The sequence below is a fragment of the Rhinoderma darwinii genome, chromosome 12 (assembly GCF_050947455.1).
Source record: "Rhinoderma darwinii isolate aRhiDar2 chromosome 12, aRhiDar2.hap1, whole genome shotgun sequence".
NCBI lineage: Eukaryota > Metazoa > Chordata > Amphibia > Anura > Rhinodermatidae > Rhinoderma > Rhinoderma darwinii.
This window is the reverse complement of record NC_134698.1, coordinates 68037768-68045461: the sequence shown is the minus strand read 5'-3', so window position 1 is coordinate 68045461 and position 7694 is coordinate 68037768. Positions and strand designations below refer to the sequence as shown.

General features: G+C 43.5%; 1 protein-coding gene across 3 annotated transcripts in view; it reads right to left on the bottom strand.

Annotated features, from left to right (window-relative positions):
• Positions 1 to 276: 276 nt before the first annotated feature.
• SYNE2 (spectrin repeat containing nuclear envelope protein 2) overlaps positions 277 to 7694 on the bottom strand; it is a 257014-nt gene continuing 249596 nt past the window's right edge. For all 3 annotated transcript variants that reach the window (XM_075843762.1, XM_075843764.1, XM_075843763.1), the window contains 6 exons: positions 6333 to 6536; positions 5426 to 5551; positions 3292 to 3483; positions 2287 to 2343; positions 1833 to 1867; positions 277 to 1247 (listed from right to left, as the gene is read on the bottom strand). In XM_075843762.1, coding sequence (XP_075699877.1) covers positions 1028 to 1247; positions 1833 to 1867; positions 2287 to 2343; positions 3292 to 3483; positions 5426 to 5551; positions 6333 to 6536 — 834 coding nt within the window. In that variant the 3' untranslated portion in view covers positions 277 to 1027. The remainder of the gene's footprint in view (positions 1248 to 1832; positions 1868 to 2286; positions 2344 to 3291; positions 3484 to 5425; positions 5552 to 6332; positions 6537 to 7694) is intronic.

Here is a 7694-nt window from a genome sequence, read left to right as displayed (position 1 = left end):
GGAGCCAGTTCTCTGCACAGCGCCTTGACAAGAACATTGATGTGTAGAGAAAATGCCAATGGGGCTTCGGCCCACTCATTTTCAGGATCGGTGGGGGCCCCCAGCTGTCGGACCTCCACTGATCCTAGTGATATGCCGTTACTTGTTTAAAATAGAAGGACTCCTCAGACAATCAAACGATCAATAGTTGCGTTCCTTACCACATTGGAGAAAAATACCATTAAAAAGTCTGTCCAACTTTAAAAACAAATACACAATGATGAAAAACGGGCCATGAATTATAAAGGTCATATGAAGTTTATTGAGTCAATATCCCACCGCACCTTTAACATTTGCAGCTGGTGGGACGTGTAATACTATCTTACAGAATATATTAGAATCCCTTTTAAGATACATCTTGAACAATAAATGACCTTCAGTCCAACACTTCAGTGTTTTTCGTGATTTCCAAAAATGGCTTAAAAAGGAAACATTAAAAAAAAGCCCAAAAAATCTGACTGTACAACAAAGACATTCGCCCAGAAATCTGTAGAAAACCAAATTGCTCTGTACAACATTATGAATTATTCTGAATAGGAATGGGCCCTTAATTTTACGAAATGTGCTAATTTACATAGTAATTAACAATTAAATTTCACATAAATAAAAAAAAATAATAAAAGCCACAGCCATGCGATAAAATTTTCTCCAGTCGGAAGTAAAAATAGGAAAGGAAACACATTATTGCTTAATCTAAAAATATTTAAAATGGCTATATCTTTATAAACTTCCACCAAGTACATAGATATAAAGTTACTATGTGCATGCAAATGAGGGAACTTCCTGCAACCCGTTTCGTGAAGCACCAACCTGCAGCTTTGACGCTATTAAGGGCAGGGCTTTAAACCGTCAAAGTGAAATGAAGGATCATGGGAGTTGAGGGTTGTGCACCCCTACACTAGATCTATCCTGTGATTTGCTGGTGCGTTACTCTGGACACAGAATTGGAATGTTATTTGGTTGGGGCAGAAATATACAGGAATTGTAACTATGTCGGAGGTGGGCCATTAGTATATCTCAGCATTGGGTAAAAAGACCTGGCAAAATTGTTAGCTTGGGCACAGCTGAAGTCCTCCTCGGAGACGGGAATCATGCAGGCGAAGAAGAGCAAGAGAAGCAGGAGAAGTTGTAGAGGGAAAGCGGCTCGCAACACTCTGTAGAAGAAAGACCTCTTAGATGCCTCCTGGGCGGTGTCTTGTCTTCTCGTCCTGTGATCAAAAAACAGGAGTTAAAAATAAAATATGAATTCAATCACTTAGGTTTTTTTTTCCTTTACATATTTCATGGCTTGAACAGTCGCACTCACTAATGAGGAGTCAAAACAGTGTCCTACAGGAGGTTTACATGCACGTCAGTCGTTCCCACCATCGTCATAGGGGAACCCCCGAAACCAAATTTGTACTCCCATTCTAAACTTTGTGTTCAAGTAGCTAAATTCTTCTATCATCTACAGTCTGGATATGGTTTGATGACAGTTGTGCCTTTTTCCCAGGCCAAGCTGAAAAAAATTCAGCTATCCCTACTGTAAAGATGGCAACAGCTGCTGTCTACTGGGTAACCCTCATTGCAATACACTGATTTATGTCGTAGTTCACCCATGGACATCCTCTTACCCCCTTATTATGAGATCAGGGGGGGGCTTCCTCAGGCAGGAATGCAGCTGTGTAAGATCAGCCCTACAGAGGACGCCCCATCCAAGTTAAACCCAAGAGGGTCCGAAATGAAGAACTCCTTTAATAAGGTATAAAGGACCAGGATCTAGAATACAGGACATTTTACCCAAATCAATGTACCTGGTAGAGTCTTTGGACGCTCCTCCAGCTGCAGTCTGTAAGAAGTAAAGAACATTAGTTTAAGGTTTGACTTCTACAATGTTTTTACATTATGAACAATGATCTTCTGTATTTAATAGGTCATATAATTTTTTTGAAAGTTTAGTTCCCCTTTAATATTTCAGACGTCAGAAGTTTTGATCGGTGGGGGTCTGAACACGGAGACTCCCACCGATCACTAAAACGAAGCAGCAGAAGCGCTTAGGTGAGCCGAGAAAAGCGGTTCAGCAGTCAGCTCAGCGCATCTGCCGCTTTGTTTTAGCGATCGGTGGGAGTCTCCGTGCTCAGACCTCCACCGATCAAAACTTCTGCCACGTAAGAAGTTTTTTTAAAGTTTAGTTGCACTTTAATGTATTGCTAGTAAAGGATACAACAACCAATGGCCGTACTATAATGAAGGATATTGAGGTCCTACCTGTTTGTGAGTGGTTGAGAAGATACGAGAATCCACCTCATCAGCTTCAGAAGTGTCCTGTACGGGAGGAAAGATTAAAAAAACACAACTCATTCAGAGGAAAACCTACATAAGATGCAGATCTCTGTAATCGGATACATAATGAAGTGGTACAGCAGCTTGCAGGTATCAGTGCCGGCAGGGGCGCTGTCTAAGACTGGGACAATCATAAAATTATGGGACAGCTGCAACCTCCATGCAGAAAAGCCGACATGGTCATCTCATCATTGAACTACGACACCGTGACCATGTGGAGCTCTAGCCTAAAGAACGGGACTGCAAACATTTTCAGGATTTTTGGCCGGTATATGATTAACTGTATTATTCCTCTAAGGGGCAGTCCAGTCTTATGTAAATGAAGCCCAATCACTGTATAAAAAAAAAGTTCTGCGACTTTAGACATAAAATAGTGAATTCAAACCAAAGTAAGATCTCTGCTTGCTGTCTGGATGTGAACAAGAACAGTCCACTATTCAGCGGATGAAAACCCTCACGAACATAATACTTAGCAACCACTGAGCGGGAGGGTACGGTCTTACGTAGCGGCCGCAATGCAGCTGAAGACCGCGTGGTCATGTTATTTGGTGCGGTTTTGCGAGTAAATCTGGTGTTAATAGGCGCACAATTTTGTCATGTTCAGGGTCTTTTCATTAATGGATGCACAACTTCGCAGTTACACGGCAGTTTTACTCGGAAAACCGTGCGGCCATTCAGCCGAGCAGCACATCCACATGGTTTTCACTCGCATCTGTGAGCCTGTACCCAACAGCCCGGACTACAGGCGAATACACTATCTACACCGATACATTGCAGCAAACCTGGGATGAGAGATTTGTGTTGCTGACGTATTTAGCTCCCAGAGGATTGCTTAGGCTGGAACAGAACATTGTAGCATAACCACAGCTGTGAAGAGTTTTAGGTGTGTATGAAGGGAAAGCTATAAACGTATTGTCCCGGTGTACTCACCAGCGCTTCCTGAACTGCAGACAAGTCTTGTGAAACGTCTAGTAGCAGCCGTCTTAGTTTGGTTTCGGTGACGTGGATTCTCTCTTCTGCCTCCACGTAACCAGCAGCGGACGTACTACTCAACAAGGTGCTAGACAAACCCTCCAGGGAGGTCGCTTCGATTTGTCTCTCCAGTAGCTGCTCCTTCAGTTGCTGAATAATAGAATAAAACCAGTTTATTACTGAATTATCAACGACAAATCGTTCTCTGTAAATATCCACAATCCATATCCAGCTCTGCTACACACACGAAAACTGGGGGTCCCAATGTGATGTCTACTAGTCCTGTAACCTTGCGAGTAACACTGCCACCTTTGCAAAATTTTCTACCTGCGATGTTCACACAATAAGGGCTTGTCCACAGAAAACTTCTGCAGCAATTCCGTTGAAACTACCAGACATTCCGCTGCAGAAAATGGGGCGGATTTTGCGGCGTTTTTCCCAGTGCTGGGGGATGGTGACATCTCTAAAAAACACAGCAATTCAGTCCACTTTCCGCAGCAGGACTTGATATGCTGCGGTATGAAAAATACGCACCGCAGGTGAATTTCTGGTCGGAATTTTTCCACAGCGTGTGGATGAGATTTGTTAAATGTCACCCACTTTGCTGCTACTGGATTCTGCTGCGTATTTTCCATCTGCAATTCAGCTACGTGTGGACAAGCTCTAAGTGTTTGCTCTTTTAGTCCTAGACAGCGAACAATCTATAAACTGCAGATTTATCACAAGAGACCATCCGATGAGCAATCCATTTATTCACTCTTCTTCGCGTCCTCTCTTCCTATTAAGCGGTAGCATTTTGTAGAATACATACACCCCATCGTGATATAGGCTGCTGCCGACCCCTTGTCCCAGCCTTGGCATGCACCAGTAATATACTTGAATGGCTCTTCTGACTTTGGCTACCCCCCCAATCACCAGCTGAAAACCTACTAACCGTGAAAAAACGACTGGAGCTGTATCAAGCAAAAAGTTGGTAAGACCTTTTGGTCATAGATTTGACAATGTTCATTTGTAACATTTACACTGGAGAGAACACCCCCTAAAGTCAATGAGAATCAGAGTGCGACATCCGGATATGGCGGCTCGTCTGCAGACCATCTATTATACATGTATTGTGAAGATGTGCCCGCTGCGACCAGATATGCATTCATGTTTCCCTCAATAGGCTGAATCACAGGGGGTGCCCGATGTCCAGGAGAAGCAGTAATGAGTATAGCGGATGTAATGTCATGTCTTCTGCAGCAATACCAGTATGAATATAAAGCGAGCAGTGTGTGTGCAGGACTTACAGTGTACGGAAGAGATTACATCTATTCCAGCATGGCCTGACAGTTCTTACTCTCATACGATTACAAAGCTTATTAAAAGACAATCTTCTCATGTGTCATCCAGTAATGGGGCTGGCGCAGTCATCTCACCAACTCTGGCCTGGAGAACCATCACTGAGGACCACACACAAACTCTACAGAGTACAAAAAAATGCCCGAAGTCTCCGTACACCATTGAATGGGATTTTTTATAAATTCAATGTTTTTGTGTTAAGGACTTTTTTTAAAAATTTTTACTTTTTACAATACATTTTCTATGTGTCCTGTATATATAGAAGCTGTATCAGTCTCCCAACGGATTCCGTCAGTTCAGCTGAACGGACGGCTCTGCTAAAAGAGCGGGTACTGCGTGTGTGTCTTTGAGACACAAAACCCGCGTAATATCGCTAGGATGCCATCACTTTATGATGGGTGGAGACCTGACCTCAGGGACCCCCACCAATCCAGAGATCGGAGGGGCTGCAGCACTGGTTTAGTGCTGCGTCCCATTTACTGTCTCCCTGAACAGTCTGGTCACCCGCAGTGCAAACGACGGCAGCACGGCACCAGTCAAGTGGACGGCCGATGTGCAGAGAAAACTTAGAAGGGGACGTGGCTCTAGATTAGCGCTGCAGCCCCTTCTCACAATCAGTAGGACCCCCAACAACCAAAGTTATGGCATACCCTAACCATATGCCATTACTTTGTAAGATGAGGGGAATAACTCTTTAAGGGAGAAATCTATGAGGTGTTTGGGTTTATACATCCTATATTAGGACTCTTACCATTAGATTCTTCTGACTCTCCAGAAAGACATGCGGGTCTGCATGGAGATCGGTCACACGGTATTGGAGTCTACGTTCTTCAGCTTCAGTCAACCACAACAATTGATCGCTCCTCTCTTGGAATTCCTACATAACATGTAATGCGAAGATTAGTATGTAAGAAACGGAACATTTATTTTAACCTGGTCGCACTCGAAGACGTCACATCAGGATGACCTATAGATGTAGTAGAGTAGAGTGTCATTTAGCACAACTTGTGATAGATTTTTGTTTTATGTGGTTTCACATAGGACTTCAGGCAAGACTAGGTTCACATCTGTAACGCTATTTTTCCCGTCAAAACAAAGTCCTTACTATAAGTCAATGGAGTCCATCAGGATCCTACACTGGGTCCTGGTTTCCGTTATGAACCAGGACGCAGGTGTGAACAGAGCCTAAAGCTGCAACGTCATGTACATGGACCTGTACGGCTGCACACGGAGTGCTTACTGATCTAGGTTTTGGCCCTTTAGTGAGGCAACATATTCTACTCTAGAAGTATACAGAATACATGTGGAATATGATAAGTATAAGCCCATGCCATAAATATTTTCCTCACAGATTCTCTGGAAAATTGGAGGCATAGGGAGGAACAGTATGGGCACCATATTCGGGATCGGTCATGTGCCCGAATACATTAACAATGCCACCCAAAAAAATGGTAAAAACGTGCTCTGCTACATCTGTAGAGCAGCCTAACTGGTGGAGGGGCTTCTCAAAAACTGTATCACATGAATCTGGTGACACAGTCCTCTTCAATTGGGAAAATGTGGCTGTAGCTGCCCTGCAGCCTGGGCATAAAAATTTTAGGGAACATATACAAGTGGCAAATGATGGTAATGATTTCTTGGTGGACAATAAAGCTCACCTCACACTGAAGCAGGTCACTCTGTAATGTCTCCCTCCAGCCATCTCGTTCACAGCACGCTCGCTCCCAGCGCACATTCACCATGTGAAGTCGATTCAGGACATCCCGAGCTTCGGTCTCATCCTCCTCAGGCTGGAACTCTTTACTGTTCAGGTTTGCAGATATAACCACGGCTTTATAATTATCAAACTCTTTTAAAAAGTTCTAAAATAATGATAAACAAGGAATTGTGAAAAAAAACAAAAAACGTATAGAGGATTCTCAGCATGGCTTTGTAATAAATTATATTTTTAGAGGATCAGTTTTAAAGGGACACTAAACCTAGGAACAATTTGAAGAAGATTATATAAAATGCGTATGTAGTCTGGTAGAAATCTGGCAGAAACAGCATAGGCCGGTCTCCTCTTAGTTACTTCCATCCACAGCTAGGAAATGGCCAAGGAGGCAGGGTTTAGCTTGCCTGGTCTTTACTGAATTAGAGCAGTGGTGAGGTTTCTGCTGCAGCAAGCTGCCTCCCAGTCAGAGATAAAGTGGTCCGAGTACCACCTCTTCTCCCAAAAGAATGCTTCCTGGGTCACATAGAGGAGACTTGCATTGCGATAGGGCAAATGTTCCTTCTTTTTATTTATTTCAACTTTAGTGTCCCTATAAGACACCCTTAAAAGAGGTCACTTAATAAAATGAAAGAACCGCCTCCCGTTTTGTCTAAAGGCTCTGTGTGGTATTGCAGAATTTAAGTGACATGGAGCGCCGTTGAGCGGCAATACCAGACACACTCAACCGTATGTACAACAGTGGCACTATTTTAAAGGACTTAGGCATCATGCACACAACTACTATTTGGTCTATGATATGTTGGCCGCATTTCCAGTTCAGGGAGCCATACTACTAGTATCATAGTTATCTATGATGCTAGGAGTCCCTGCCTTCCCGTACAGAATACATGATTACAGTACGGGGTAGTATTTCTGCCGAGAGGCAGGGACTCCTAGCATTATACATAACCATGACGCTAGGAGCCCGGCTCCCTGAACGGTCTTCGGTCTGGGAAACTCGTCCGACATACGGTCCGTATATCCTGGACCAAACCCGGTCGCGTGCATGAGGCCTAAGTCTGTGTAAAGTCTGTCCATATTACACCAAATGGACAATTATGGTTCGATGGATTAACTATAGATGGACCATTAAAAGCATCATTGTATCTTACAGAGGCATTGCCGGTAACACAAACTCAGCTCAGTAGTTCTGTTCAGTTGTTTGGGGGATTCCTAGTAGTTTAACAGGGCATCGAAATAATGGGTCAGGACAACCAGTTTAAGGCTTTTGTCAGATGCCCTATAGAAATATGGCCACAACGCTCAC